This window comes from Cyrtonyx montezumae, unplaced genomic scaffold (assembly GCF_038088225.1).
Source record: "Cyrtonyx montezumae isolate F1298 unplaced genomic scaffold, pur_monq_1.0 scaffold_48, whole genome shotgun sequence".
Lineage (NCBI taxonomy): Eukaryota > Metazoa > Chordata > Aves > Galliformes > Odontophoridae > Cyrtonyx > Cyrtonyx montezumae.
The window spans coordinates 1645682-1659861 of record NW_027072054.1 but is presented as its reverse complement, the minus strand read 5'-3'; the positions used below and the strand labels follow the sequence as shown (position 1 = coordinate 1659861).

The 14180-nt window shown below is 64.0% G+C and overlaps 3 protein-coding genes across 4 annotated transcripts in view; 2 read left to right on the top strand and 1 right to left on the bottom strand.

Moving 5' to 3' along the window:
* The first annotated feature begins 1980 nt into the window (after window positions 1-1980).
* PSMD11 (proteasome 26S subunit, non-ATPase 11) lies at window positions 1981-6719 on the top strand. The gene is made up of 13 exons (XM_065747650.1): window positions 1981-2113; window positions 3185-3286; window positions 3605-3729; window positions 4084-4155; window positions 4262-4319; window positions 4541-4735; window positions 4843-4987; window positions 5069-5129; window positions 5600-5662; window positions 5752-5877; window positions 6033-6068; window positions 6204-6255; window positions 6476-6719. Exons 1-13 carry the CDS (start codon window positions 2023-2025, stop codon window positions 6616-6618), a joined length of 1269 nt encoding a protein of 422 aa, XP_065603722.1. The 5' UTR covers window positions 1981-2022; the 3' UTR covers window positions 6619-6719.
* Window positions 6720-7620: 901 nt separating this feature from the next.
* CDK5R1 (cyclin dependent kinase 5 regulatory subunit 1) lies at window positions 7621-8691 on the top strand. Its single transcript, XM_065747614.1, has one exon. The coding sequence runs from the start codon at window positions 7664-7666 to the stop codon at window positions 8564-8566; it is 903 nt and encodes a 300-aa protein (XP_065603686.1). The 5' UTR covers window positions 7621-7663; the 3' UTR covers window positions 8567-8691.
* Window positions 8692-10645: 1954 nt separating this feature from the next.
* Window positions 10646-14180, bottom strand: part of MYO1D (myosin ID) — a 67921-nt gene continuing 64386 nt past the window's right edge. For both annotated transcript variants that reach the window (XM_065747608.1, XM_065747609.1), the window contains exon 22: window positions 10646-10881. In XM_065747608.1, the coding sequence (XP_065603680.1) occupies window positions 10725-10881 (157 nt within the window). In that variant the 3' untranslated portion in view covers window positions 10646-10724. The remainder of the gene's footprint in view (window positions 10882-14180) is intronic.

Genomic DNA, 14180 nt, shown 5'->3' with positions numbered 1-14180 from the left:
TGGGGGACATGCACCACGGACGTGGCCCCTCTGCAGAGGTTCCCCCGCAGTGGAGGTTTCCCCATAAGTGAGGTCCCCCCGTTATGGGCGTTCCCCCGGGACAGAGGTTCCCTCGTGATGGGGACGTCCTCGTGGGGACGGTCTCCGGGTGACGGGGGCTCCTCCGTGACGGAGGCCTCCCCGCAGTGGGGGTCTGTCCCACAGCGGAGCCGTCCCCCCGCACGGAGCCTTCCCCACTGCTGGAGGTCCCCCCATGACCGAGGTTCCCCCGTGACCCCATCACTGGGGTTCCCCTATCGGTGGACGTCGCCCCATTATTTCCCCCATTACTGAGGTTCCTCTGCGATAGAGGTTCCCACCATCGGACGCTCCCCCACCGATGGAGGGATCCCCCCCGATGGGAGTTCTCCCCACGGTGGAAGTTCCCACTGATGTGGGCTCCCGTGGATGGAGGGTCCCCCACGGCCCCACACCCCGGGAGCACTGGGGCAGAGCAGCGCTGTGGGGCAGAGGGGGTCAGGTTTGGGCAGAAGAGGGCACTGCAGCGCTGCGCTGGGGGTGGGCGGCGGTGCCCCGACCCCACAGTGCCGCTGCGATTCCTCCACCTCCGCTCCTCCTCCGTTTCTCTCATTTCCTTTTCTTCTATTTGTTTTACTTTCTCTTCTTTTCTTTTTTTCTATTCTTTATTTTTCTTTTTCCTTTTTTTTCTCTCCATCCTTTTTCCTCTTGCCATTTCTTTTTCCCTCTTTTCCTTTCTTTAATTTATTCTTTCCTCTATTTTCCTTTCCTTTCTATCTTGTCCCATTTCTCCTTGTTTTTCTTTTTACTTTTCATCTTTTTCTCTTTTTCCTTTCACTTTTTTATTACTTTTCATTTTTTTCTTTTCTAATCCCTTTTCCCTTTTTCCTCTTTTCCACCCCCTTGTTTTTCTTTCTCTCTTTTCCTTTTTTTCCTCCGTTCTTCCCTTCCTCCCCCACCCCCCGGTTTTTTCCTCCCATCCCTCCCCCGCCCTCTCTCTCTCTCTCCCGTTTTTCTTTCTCTCCTTATCCCTCTTTCCCCCTTTCCCTCCCCGCCCCCAAACCCCTCCGCCATATTTCCCCCATTACTGAGGGTCTCCACGCACAGCGCGTGTCCCACCCCGCACCCACGTGCGCACCCCCGATCCCATGCGGCTGCAGCGCCCCAAATCGGAGCGCCCCAAATCGGAACGCGAGCCGATGTGTGGGGCCGCACCGCGCTCTGAAGGATGGGGCTCCGTGACCCCGTACCGCACCGCTGGGGCCTTTCTGGAGCTGCACCCATTCTTTAATTGGGGGGCGATCTCCGCGCGGGATCCTGCGGGGCTCGGTGGGGAAATAATGGGGTGTGGGGCGGGAATGGGGTCGGCGGGGTGGGACAGAGCTGCAGTGTGGGGAGCGTGATCCGATGGGGCAGAGGAGTGGGATATGGGGTATGGGATACGGTACAGGATATGGGGTATGGGATACAGGGTGTGGGAGCGTGGGGTGGGGGTGCGGAGTATGAGATGTGTTAGGGGATATGGGGTATGAGATGCAGGGTATGGGATGGGAGTGAGGGGTATGGGGTACAGGATATGGGGCACGGGATACAGGGTATGGGGTATGGGATGGGGTGTGAGGACGCGGGCACGGGGTCTCCCCCGGCGGAGCTCCGCTGCACCGCCCCCCCGAAGGAGTCCCCGTGGCTCCGCCCCGCCCCCTCTCGGCCCCGCCCACCACCCCGCCCCCCTCGCGGCCACGCCCCCCGCCGTACACTGCCCCCGGACTACAGCTTCCATCGCCCCCAGCACCGGAAGTGGTCGCGCCCGCCCCCCTCAGCCCCTCCCCCTCCGGAACTACACCTCCCGTCATCCCTCACCACCGGAAATAGGCGTGTCACCCCACCAGGCCCCGCCTCCCATCCAGCGAGACTGCACGTCCCATCACCCCCCGCACCGCCGGAAGTGGGCGTTCCCGCGGGGGCGGGGCTTCCGCCGCCGGCCGTGAGGAGGAGCGCACTAAGATGGCGGCGGCGGCGGTGCTGGAGTTCCAGCGCGCGCAGTCTCTGCTCTCCACTGACCGCGAGGCGTCCATCGGCATCCTGCACTCCATCGGTGAGCGCCGCCGCTCCTCCCGCTCCCCCCGCCGCCTCCCGGTCGCTCCCCGCCGCCTCCGCCCCGCGGTGCGGACGGCTGCTGACTCACGGCGCGGCGCGGCCTGCGCGGGGCGGGGGGGGGGGTTTGGGTGTGGGGTGTGGGGGGATGTGGGGCTGAGGGGAGGGGTGGGGGCTGCTGGCGGGAGGGGGCATTTGCAGCGGGGATGGTGGGGTGGGGGGTGCGGGTCTGGTGTAGGGGGTGCGGTATGGGGCGGGGGTGTGGGGGTGGGTTGGGGGGTACGGGTTCCCCCCTGGGTTATGGGGTTATGACACGTGGGTCTGGGGTTAGGGGACGCTCCTGGGCTGTGGGGGACTCACGTGTGGGTCGGGGATGTGGGGTTATCCCCGGGCTGTGGGGTTATGACATGTTGGTCAGGGCATGTGGGCTAAGAATTATGATATGTGGGTCTGGGGATAGGGGGGCACTCCTGGGCTGTACGGGTACCACATGTGGGGCAGGACATGTGGGCAGGCTATGCAAATACGGTATCCCCCCCCGGACTATGGGGTTATGACGTGGGGCAGAGGATATAGGGCGCTATGGGGCAGTGGCTGGAACGCCCTCAGTGCTTTGTGTGGGGCTGTTGTGCTGAGGGTTGGGGTGGGGTGGAGGATGTATGGGTTCAGGATAAGGGGGTGTGGAGTGCGTGATGCGGGGTGTGTGGTATAGGATATGGGGCGCGGGGTGTTATGTATGGGGTGGATCAGATGTGGGGAGCGGGTTCCAAGGGATGTGGGGTTCCTTTGTGGGGCGTTGGGGGCAGCAGTTCAAGTGCTGTGTGACAGTTTCTGGGGGGGTCGTGGTGAGGGAACGCGTGGGCAGTGCGGGTGGGGGTTTGGTGTAGGACGGAGAGCGGGGTGAGGCGGTGTGGGGTGCGGGTTGGGGGGCAGGGGGTGCGTGGGGACGGGAGGTGTGGGATAGATGAGGTGTGGTGTGTGAGATAAGGGGGGTGAGGTGTGGGGCGGTGCTGTGGGGCGGTGCTGCCCCGGGAGCTGAGGAGCACCGGAGCAGCGCTGCGCTCCTCTGCAGTGAAACGCGACGTGCAGGAGAACGATGAGGAGGCGGTGCAGGTCAAGGAGCAGAGCATCCTGGAGCTGGGGTCACTGCTGGCCAAGACGGGGCAGGCAGAAGGTGAGGGGGGGGTTGGGTGCCCTGTGGGGTCTGTGTGTGGGGGGAGGGGTTGGGGGTGTGAGCCCCGCGGAGCTTCTCCCCAAATGGGGGCAGCTCTGAAGGAGCGGTGTGCGGGGCGAGCGCTCCTGCTGAGCTTTCATTCGGCCTTCGAAGGAGAGTGGAGGGGGGGAGGAAAGATCCTCTGGGGTGAGCGCTGAGTGTCAGCGCACGGCTCTGTGGGCACCTTCTGTCCGTGCAGAGCTGGGGGGCTGTGGGGGGGCTGTGGGGTGAGCGCTGAGTGTCAGCGCACGGCTGTGTGAGCGCTTTCTGTCCGTGCAGAGCTGGGGGGGCTCCTGAAGTACGTGCGGCCCTTCCTCAACTCCATCAGCAAGGCCAAGGCAGCACGCCTGGTGCGCTCCCTGCTCGACCTGTTCCTCGACATGGAGGCGGCCACGGGACAGGAGGTAATGCTTAATTAGCGTCCTGCTCGTTAGTGAGGAGCCATGACCCCCGTTGCCCCGTGCGGCGTTCCCAGCCCTGACCCTCCTGTCCCACACTGACCGTGGTGTTCAGGAGCGCTGCTGCAGTTTGGGGCAATCCCATGGAGCTCAGTGCGGAGTGGTGATCCCCGTGGGTCGGGGGTGCGTGGGGGAGGGGGTCGGGGGAAGCCAGGCCTCGGCTCTCCGCGGCTCTGGGAGCTGTAAGTCGTGTTGGTCACTGAGTGCTGTGGGAGTTACCCCCACTGGGGGTGGGCTCCGTGTGGGGCAGACTGTGGGGCAGCGTTCCTTCCTCTCTCCCCCCCCCACCCCCCCCCCAAGGTCGACCTGTGCTTGGAGTGCATCGAGTGGGCCAAGTCCGAGAAGCGGACGTTCCTCCGCCAGGCTCTGGAGGTAACGCTGCTTTTTCCCTCCTCGAGTCGCTGCCGCGGGATCCATCCCGGAGCACAAAGCCCAACTGCCGCCGTTTTCTTTATTGCCCCCCCCTCCACCCCTCCAGGCGCGGCTCGTCTCGCTCTACTTCGACACCAAGCGTTACCAGGAAGCGCTGCAACTCGGTGAGTCCCCGCTGGGGGGCGACAGCCGCTGCCCGACCCCACGCGGCCCCGAGTGCCATCTTTCACCGCGTCCCAGAGCTGCTGGAGACCCGCGGACACGGGGGAACCCCGTGTCTGCGGGTCTCCAGCAACTCTGGGACGCGGGGTGCCCCGTTGTGCCGTGCCCGCTCCCCTCTGTGCTGCCCCCCCTCCTCTCCAGCTCCTGTTTTATCCCCGTTCAGGCTCCCAGCTCCTGCGGGAGCTGAAGAAGATGGATGACAAAGCGCTGCTGGTGGAGGTGCAGCTGCTGGAGAGCAAAACGTACCACGCTCTGAGCAACCTGCCCAAGGCACGGGCAGCGCTCACCTCCGCCCGCACCACCGCCAACGCCATCTACTGCCCCCCAAAGCTGCAGGCCGCGCTCGACATGCAGTCCGGTAACTCCCAGCTGCTCCCCCCCCTTGGGGCGGGGGGGGTTAGGGGGTGTGCACCCACACTTGCCCCCCCTCCCCCCTTACGCCCACCCCCCTCCTCCTTTCTTCAGGGATCATCCACGCGGCGGAGGAGAAGGACTGGAAGACGGCGTACTCGTACTTCTATGAAGCGTTCGAGGGCTACGATTCCATCGACAGCCCCAAGGCCATCACAGCTCTCAAGTACATGCTGCTCTGCAAGATCATGCTCAACGCGTACGTGGGGTGGGGGTGCTGTCTGTTGGGGGGGGGGAGGGGCTCTGTGGCTGTGAGTGAGTGCTCCGTTCCCTCCCGCAGCCCCGAGGACGTGCAGGCGCTGGTGAGCGGCAAGCTGGCACTGCGCTACGCGGGGAGGCAGGTAGGGAGCAGCTGCACCCCACAGCTCGGTGTGACCCACTGCTGGGAGCCCGGCCTGGCTCCCAGTATCCCCAGTGTGCGACTGGGATCCCAGCCTGGCTCCCAGTATCCCCAGTGTGCGACTGGGGATCCCAGCCTGGCTCCCAGTATCCCCAGTGTGCGACTGGGATCCCAGCCTGGCTCCCAGTATCCCCAGTGTGCGACTGGGATCCCAGCCTGGCTCCCAGTATCCCCAGTGTGTGACTGGGGATCCCAGCCTGGCTCCCAGTATCCCCAGTGTGCGACTGGGATCCCAGCCTGGCTCCCAGTATCCCCAGTGTGCGACTGGGATCCCAGCCTGGCTCCCAGTATCCCCAGTGTGCGACTGGGATTCCAGCCTGGCTCCCCCACCCCTGGGGCACACAGCTGTGCCCCCTTTTGCCCCACTGCTGCTGTTCGCACCCCATAGCCCGCTGCTCTCTTCCCCCACAGACGGAGGCCCTGAAGTGCGTGGCCCAGGCCAGCAAGAACCGCTCTCTGGCCGACTTCGAGAAGGTGACCCCGGGGCGCTGTGGGGCCGCAGCTCGTGCTGCCCTATGTTTGTTCTGGTTCCCCGTGCTGTGCTCACCGATTCCCCTCCGCAGGCGCTGACGGACTACAAAGTGGAGCTGCGGGACGACCCCATCATTAACACTCACTTGGCCAAACTCTACGATAATTTATTGGAGCAGAACCTGATCAGAGTCATCGAGCCCTTCTCCCGAGTGCAGGTCGGTGCCCCAGGGAGTGCTGCCACGGGGGGGGGTGGGGCTGCAGCCCCTGGGCAGGGAGTGAGCACGGGGGGGTCCCGCTGTGGGTCAGCTGTGGGTCTGAGCTCCTGGGGAGCACTGTAGCCCCACGCGTAGCTGTGCTGCTGCTCTTACAGATGGAGCACATATCCGGACTCATCAAGCTCTCCAAGGTAAGGGCTCAGCGCTGTGTCCTGGCTGCAGGGGGGCTGCCCCTGCCCCCTCCCTGCCCCCTCCCTGCCCCGCTGTGAGCAGGGGTGCTCCTGGTGCCTCTGTGACCCCCCTATGTCCGTGTGCTTCACTTCCAGGCGGACGTGGAGAGGAAACTGTCACAGATGATCCTGGATAAGAAGTTCCACGGTGAGGCCCTGCGCTGCTGCCCCGTGGGCTCCTCCCCCCCCCCGCACCTCTCAGGACACCCCCGGTGTGGGGTAACGGGGGGGGGGGTGTCACTGCCGCTCCGTTAATCCCGAGTGTTAATTGCTGCTGGATCAGACTCGGTTCAGTGCTCTGGGGGGCGTGGGGGCCGTGCAGTGCCGTGGGGCAGTGCTGTGGGTCAGCGCAGCTCTGTGCCCCCCAGGGATCCTGGACCAGGGCGAGGGCGTCCTCATCATCTTCGACGAACCGCCCGTGGACAAAACCTACGAAGCCGCCCTGGAGACGATCCAGAACATGAGCAAAGTGGTGGATTCGCTCTACAACAAAGCCAAGAAGTTGACATAGGTGAGAGGAGCGGCGCTCCGCTCCCCCCGCGGCCGTGCCGGGGGTCACACGGCCCCCACTGCATCGCAGAGCTGCCTCGGAGACAGAGGGCGAGTGTGCGTGTGTGTGTGAGTGTGTGTGTGGGTGTGTGTGAGTGTGTGTGTGTGTGAGGGGGGAGTGAACCCTTCCGGAGCCGTTTTGGTCCCACTTTTCGCTCGGAAAGTTTTTAAAGCTCCCCCCCCCGCCGTGTGCCACGCGGCCCCGTCCGTCCGCTGCCCCCGCGGCACCGGGAGGGGCTCCGTGTCCCCTCCTCTGCCCCCGCGGTGCTCGGGGGGGGTGTGAGACCCGGCCCCCCCCCCCCCCCCGGCCCGGAGCCGCCTGCAGTGATGGATGTCCCGAGGGCTCTGCGGCCCCGCCCCCCTCCGCCCCTCCCCCCATCGGTCGCTGTGTGGTTCCGGCACCGCCGCTGCTACGAACGGTTCTTTGCTGACCACCACCGCTGTATCTGATGTTCAGATGAGTTCCAATAAAATGAGGTTTTTTTGGTTCGGGTGTCTTTGAATTCCGTTGGGGGGGGGGTGGGGGGCGGCCCCACGCTGCGCTGTGACACCGCCGCCTTCAGCGTCCTCGGCCCGGGGGGGGAGGGGGCGTTGAGGGACCGCCCGGGGCCGCCCCCTCCGCGCACATTGGGGCGCAGCGTTGGGGTGGGGGTGGGGGCTCCGTTCCCCCGCTCCCTTTCGCGCGGCGGCGGTTCCCGCAGCGCTGCGGCGGTGCCGCGCTCCGCGAGGGGGCGTGGCGGACGCGTGACGCACCAATCAGGAGGCGCGGTCGCGGCGGTGGGCGTGGTTTAGACATAGAGGGGCGTGGCCTGTTCCCAGGCGACGTTTAGGACTAACTTGGCGACGAGAGAGGGGCGGAGCGGAGCGGAGCGGTGGCGCGCACTGCGCCCGCGGGAGCGCGCGGAGCGGAGCGGCGGAGGGGCGGGGCTGAGCGCGGCGCTGAGCGGCGGCGGCGGAGCGGGGCCGGGGCCGGGGCGGGCGGCGGGGCCCGGCGGGCGGCCGGCGCCATGGGCACGGTGCTGTCGCTGTCGCCGAGCTACCGGAAGGCCCCGCTGTTCGAGGAGGGGACGGCCACGGTGGGGCATTACACGGCGGTGCAGAACAGCAAAAACGCGAAGGAGAAGGGCCTGAAGCGGCACTCGCTCATCTCGGTGCTGCCCTGGAAGCGCATCGCCGCCGTTTCGGCCAAGAAGAAAAGCTCCAAAAAGGTGCAGCCCAACGGCGGTTATCAGAGCAACGTCACCCACCTCAACAACGAGAACCTGAAGAAGTCGCTCTCCTGCGCCAACCTCGCCACCTTCGCTCCCCCGCCGCCCTCCTCCTCCTCCTCCTCCTCCGCCGCCGCGCTCCCCCCGGCGCAGAAGAACCCCCCCGGGGGTCCCGCGGCCGCCACCGCCACCCCGCGCCGCGTCGTGGTCCAGGCGTCCACCAGCGAACTGCTGCGCTGCCTCGGCGAGTTCCTGTGCCGCCGCTGCTACCGCCTGAAGCACCTGTCGCCCACCGACCCCGTGCTGTGGCTGCGCTCCGTGGACCGCTCGCTGCTGCTGCAGGGCTGGCAGGACCAGGGCTTCATCACGCCGGCCAACGTGGTGTTCCTCTACATGCTGTGCCGCGACGTCATCTCGGCCGAGGTGGGCAGCGACCACGAACTTCAGGCGGTGCTGCTCACCTGCCTGTACCTCTCCTACTCCTACATGGGCAACGAGATCTCCTACCCGCTGAAGCCCTTCCTGGTGGAGAGCTGTAAGGAGGCCTTCTGGGACCGCTGCCTCTCCATCATCGACCTCATGAGCCCCAAGATGCTGCAGGTCAACGCCGACCCCCACTTCTTCACGCAGGTCTTCGCCGACCTCAAGAAGGAGAGCGGCGCGGAGGAGAAGGGCCGCCTGCTCATCGGGCTCGACCGGTGAACCCCGCGCCGCCCCGTCCGCCGCTCCCTCCGAGGTGACTCCGCTGGAGGGGTCCCCTCCCCCCACCCTCTATCCCCGTTGCGGTGACCCCGACGGAGGGCGTCCCGTCGCCCCATCCTTTGTCCCCACCGAGGCGAGCCCGGCGGCGGGGCTGCATCGCCCCATTGATTTTCCCCAATGAAGTGACTCTGACCGAGGGGTTGGGGCGGGGGAGCAGCGCTCCGCGCCCCCCTCGCCGCCCCATCCGCTCCCCTGGAGGCGCGCGGCCGCGTGTCCCCGTCGCCGACCTCCCCACGGAGGTGACTGTGGGGTCGGGGTCGGGCGCTGCGGCACCGCCGCGTCCGCGTGAACCGCGTTGTTCCCATCGTGCACTGATCCGTAGTGTTGTGTAGGGATCTCCGGGGCGAACATCCACTGCTGCTATGGGACGAACCCCACAGCCGACGCGGGGGGACCGACACGGACCCCCGGACCCCTCCTCCTTTTCATCGTTGCTTTGACAGTGGTATCGCGCATGCAGACATCGGAGCGTTTTGTGTCTTCGGAAATGAAAACAAAAAACAAACAAAAAAAAAAAAAAAGGGGAAAAAAATAGAACAAAACAACAAGAAAAAAAAATAAAGAAAACCGCTCACACACAACGACAAAAAAAACCCCAACGGGGGTGGGACGCGGTCCCACAGAGCACGGTGCCATCCCTCCGCCATCGCTGTCCGTCGGGACCCTCCGCCGCTCCGCGTGTCCGTTTTTTTTAGTGCAATCTCCATAGATCTGTTGACCAAATCGGTGCGTATTGTTCTTAATTTATATCTTCGTCTCCTTTTTGTATGTGTGTGTACAGTGCGTTTGTACGTATGTGTGGTTTATAACCCCACGGACCGTGTCACGGGGCCCCGTGTGCCTGTAATTTAATCCCCCCCCCTTATTTTTATTTATTTTTGTACTGTGTTGATGAAATAAAACGCACTGAGCATCCATCGCACGGCACCGCTCCTCTGTGCTGGGCCGTGGGGTGGGGGTGCGCGGCCCCGCGGGGCACGGGACGCTGTAACGGTTCTTTTGTTGCTCTTTTACACGTGAAAATATCGACGATTTGAAAGCGAATCAATAAAAAGGGTTCTCTGCATCACGGCCCCCGGGTCGGAAATAGCTCATTCCGGCGCTGCCGCCCCACAGCGACGCGGAAACAGCTCGTCCGTGCCGACAGACAGGGCCGTATATATATATACTTTATATTTCATATACATATATATATATATAAAACCGGAGCTGGAACAGATAATGGATTTCGTGCCGACATCTCGCGGCGATCAGCACTGCCATCTCACAGCCTCGGGGGTCCCGTTCCCCGCGGCCCCGACCGCCGCTGCGCCGGAGGAGTGGGGCACAAAGCGCTGCCCGGGGCTGCGGACCCACTGCGGGGGGTGGGGAGAGGAGGGGGGGGTCGGGGGCACTCAGGGCCGTGGGGCAGCCCCACGTGGATGGGACGGGGCTCCGGGATGGGGCCGAGCGCCCACGAGGTGCTCCCCCCACGGAACGGGGTCCGGGAGGGGCCGCGCTGCCGCTCCCCTCGGGTGGGTCGGCAGAGCGCTCCAGCGCTGCCCCACGGCTGCTGAGGCTTTGGGGTCGGCTGGGATTTCTGATCCCCGACGTTGTGCTGCGAGTCCCGACCTGACCGGCAGTGCCAGGACTCGGGAGCAGCCGCAGCGCGGCCGCGGGGCCCGGCTCAGCCCCACACCGCCTTCTGGAGCCCCACTGCGGCGGTGCCGGGGGGGCACGCAGCATCCAACGGCCGCGGGGAACGCGCGCGGGGGAAATGAAGGCGTAACCCACGCGCAGAGGTCGCTCCGCACCGGGAGCTGCGGCGATGCGGAGCCGACCCAGCGCTCAGTGCCCCACTGCCGGCGGACCGACCGGGGGGGGCAGGGCTGAAGGCATCGCCGTGGGGGAGGGGAAGGGGGGGGGGGGGGGGCAGGGAGGGCGTCGGTACCATAACTGCTTCTGGGGAGAATTGAGCGCTTCCCATCGTCCAGGCCCGCACCGGCCGCGCTGAGACACCGCTGCGGCCACAGAGCCGCTCCCAAATTGGGGTGGGGTGGGGGGGCTCCAAACGCGCCCCACGGAACGGCCCCACGGCTCCGCGCCGCTCCCGGGGCCGCTAATTGCCCGGCACGGAGAGGACGAACCCGGAGCGATGCTTGGTGAAATCCGGCTGCGATTGATCGATCCGCGTCTCCACGGAGACGGTGCATTTCCTCCCGTGCAGACTGCACTGCACCGGGTGGGCCACGCTGACGCGCAGGGAGCGCTTCTCACTGCAAAGCAAAGGGACAGCGGTCAGCGGGGCGGCCCCGCACCGCACCCGCGGAAAACGCGTCCGCAGCGATGCGGGAGCGGAGCCCGATCCCTCTTAGGCCGCTATTTTTAACGCGTCTTAGCGGGATGCGCTGCGTGCGGGGATCCCGCGTCACGGGCCCGGCACACGGCCCCGTGATGTCCCGCGGGACCGTGGGGATGGAAAGCATTGAGCTGCCCCGCACCGCTCACCGTCCTGAACGGAGAGCTCAGCCCAGCACTGAGCAACAACGGCAGCAAGGGGCAGCGAGGGGCAGAAAAGGGCAGCAAGGGGCAGAAAAGGGCAGCAAGGGGCAGCAAGGGGCAGTAAGGGGCAGAAAAGGGCAGCAAGGGGCAGAAAAGGGCAGCAAGGGGCAGAAAAGGGCAGCAAGGGGCAGCGAGGGGCAGCAAGGGTCAGCAAGGGGCAGAAAAGGGCAGCGAGGGGCAGCAAGGTGCAGCAAGGGGCAGAAAAGGGCAGCAAGGGGCAGCAAGGGGCAGTAAGGGGCAGTAAGGGGCAGCAAGGGGCAGCAAGGGGCAGAAAAGGGCAGCAAGGGGCAGCAAGGGGCAGTAAGGGGCAGAAAAGGGCAGCAAGGGGCAGAAAAGGGCAGCAAGGGGCAGCGAGGGGCAGCAAGGGGCAGCAAGGGGCAGAAAAGGGCAGCAAGGGGCAGCAAGGGGCAGCAAGGGGCAGAAAAGGGCAGCAAGGGGCAATAAGGGGCAGCAAGGGGCAGCAAGGGGCAGTAAGGGGCAGCAAGGGGCAGTAAGGGGCAGAAAAGGGCAGCAAGGGGCAATAAGGGGCAGCAAGGGGCAGCAAGGGGCAGCAAGGGGCAGCAAGGGGCAGAAAAGGGCAGCAAGGGGCAATAAGGGGCAGCAAGGGGCAGAAAGGGGCAGCAAGGGGCAGAAAAGGGCAGAAAGGGGCAATGAAGGGCAGTAAGGGGCATTATGAGGCACTAAGGGGCATTAAGGTCACTAAGGGCAGCACGGGGCAGCCCCAGCTGTGGGGAGGATGTGGACAGAGCCCAGAAAGGCCGTGATGGCCAACGGGGGCACTCAGAGTGCAGTTTCCTTCCTGGGAGGCAGCACAGCCCCCAGCCCACTCCTCCCAGCAGCACTGGGACCGGCGGTGCTCCGTGAGGGAAGCGATGTCAGCGTGCGACGGTTTTGGGTCCGCACTGTGTTGGTGTGGTCACCAACGGGAGGTGAGAGCTGGCGGTGGCTGATCCGTGGGGCAAAAGGAGGGAGTGGGTGTTGGCACCCACCAATAAGTGGAGCAAAGTGACCCAATGGGGCTTTACCCAAACCAGGGAGATGCTTCCCACACTCCTACGGCCTTCACACCACGGAGGGAGAGGCGGTGTCACAGAGACACAGCACCAAAGGGGTTGGAGAAGACCACCGGGATCGCCCCATCCAACCCAACCCCCCCACGAGTGTGACTGCTGGGAAGGAGCTCAGAGAAAAGCAGTGGGCTCTGGGGGACGCTGGGTGCCACACATTTGGGGTCCAAGGGGTCCGTGTGGGGCGCAGATAAGGGCGCAGTGCTGCCAGGGCTGTATCTCCTCCCCACATGTGTGGGCGGTGTGGGGCAATGATATCGGGTTGGAGGGCGTCCCCACTTCTGCTCCCCCTGAAGCAGAACAACTCCCAGAGCCCTTCACGAGGAGCAGAAGGCTCTGCCTTTTTTCTGCCCTTTTTCCCCGGCGTTCACAGCCCTCCGTTGTTCATCCCCTACAAAGCATCTGCTGAAGTGGGCAGTGGTCTGCGGGATGAAGAGCGCGGCCGCTGAGTACGTGCTCCCAGAATCTCACCCCCAAAGCAGCTTGCAAACAAAACAGGACGAGCACTGCAGGCAGCACGGTGAATATTTCATGCTCTCCATCAGTAGAAAGATTCCCAAAGCCCCGAGCGGAGGTGGGAGCACATTGATGGTGCAGCTCCTGCACCCCACAGCCGCCCCATCTCAGCTGTGGTGTGGTGTAGGAGGTGTGCTGAAGCTGTGGGGAGCAGTTCCCATCCGCTTCTGGCTTCGGTGCAATGGGACACGGCCGTTTCCATTGAGAAACTGCCGTGCCAAAAATATGACTCAGTCCCTGGCCACGGACGGAGCGAGAGCAGCAGCACACCAAGAGTGGAGGAGCACTCAGGATGATGAATGCAGAGTGCTTTCCTGGCTCTGACATCACAGCTGTCAGTGTAGGGTGAGGAGCAGTGAGCGTGCCCTGTCCCCAGCACTGCTCCTGGCAGCGCCCAGCACGGCTGGATGCCGGGGATCCAACACGGGGGGTCCCGATCACCACATCCCTCCTGAGACGTTGGTTTGGAGTTCATAGAACCACGGACTCATAGGATGGTTGGGTTGGAAGGGACCTTAAAGGTCACAGAAACATGGGATCACGGCGTGGTTAGGTTGGGTTGGGCTGGTTATGGTGGGTTGGGTTGGATTTACTGGGTTGTGTTGTGTTGGGCTGAGTTGGGTTGGGTTGGATTGAATTGGGTTGGGTTGGGTTGGATTGGGTTGGATTGGGTTGAGTTGGTCTGAGTTGGGTTGGGTTGAGTTGGTCTGAGTTGGGTTGGGTTGGATTGAGTTGGGTTGGGTTGAGTTGGTCTGAGTTGGGTTGGGTTGGGTTGGATTGAGTTGGGTTGGGTTGAGTTGGTCTGAGTTGGGTTGGGTTGGGTTGAGTTGGTCTGAGTTGGGTTGGGTTGGGTTGGATTGAGTTGGGTTGGGTTGAGTTGGTCTGAGTTGGGTTGGGTTGGGTTGGATTGAGTTGGGTTGGGTTGAGTTGGTCTGAGTTGGGTTGGGTTGGGTTGGATTGAGTTGGGTTGGGTTGAGTTGGTCTGAGTTGGGTTGGGTTGGGTTGGATTGAGTTGGGCTAGATTTGGTTAGGTTGGGTTGAGTTAGACTAGGCTGGGTAGGATTGGATTAGGTTGGGCTGCACTGGGTCGTGTTGTGTTGGGTTGAGTTGGAAGTTGACCATAAATAGATCCATAAAACCAAAGCACAGTGGGGTTGGAAGGGACCCCAAAGTCCCACACACAGCCATGGGCATCTCCATGGATGGAGCACCCCCACTTCTCAGGATGCACTGTGGTTAAGGAATTTTTTGTGTCGATGGAGAAATCCCATAAGGAATGATGTCAGTGTGCATCACTCCCTCCTGAAAGAATCGGGGTGTGGGGTTTGGACGGCGCAGACCATGACCACGGGATTATTCAGCTGACATGAGGACGGGGGTTTGCTGCTGTCACACAGCGGCTGAAGCAGCTGAGGGTGCTGTGCACCCCA